Genomic DNA, 207 nt, shown 5'->3' with positions numbered 1-207 from the left:
AGATGGCGCGTACGAAGCAGACGGCGCGTAAGTCGACGGGCGGGAAGGCGCCCCGCAAGCAGCTGGCCACCAAAGCGGCCCGCAAGAGCGCGCCGGCCACGGGCGGCGTGAAGAAGCCGCACCGGTACCGCCCCGGCACGGTGGCGCTGCGCGAGATCCGGCGCTACCAGAAGTCGACGGAGCTGCTGATCCGCAAGCTGCCCTTCC

At 71.5% G+C, this 207-nt stretch overlaps 1 protein-coding gene across 1 annotated transcript; it reads left to right on the top strand.

Annotated features, from left to right (window-relative positions):
* Positions 1-2: 2 nt before the first annotated feature.
* Positions 3-203, top strand: LOC104399282 (histone H3, embryonic; the record flags this gene model as incomplete). Its single annotated transcript, XM_010022985.1, has 1 exon — positions 3-203. A coding segment is annotated over exon 1 (201 nt), but the record flags the coding sequence as incomplete, so codon positions are not given.
* Between the last annotated feature and the right edge of the window lie 4 nt (positions 204-207).

Source organism: Nestor notabilis, unplaced genomic scaffold, assembly GCF_000696875.1.
Source record: "Nestor notabilis isolate BGI_N333 unplaced genomic scaffold, ASM69687v1 C14506211, whole genome shotgun sequence".
Lineage (NCBI taxonomy): Eukaryota > Metazoa > Chordata > Aves > Psittaciformes > Psittacidae > Nestor > Nestor notabilis.
Note: the sequence above shows the minus strand (reverse complement) of the source record. Positions and strands in the feature narration are given on the sequence as shown.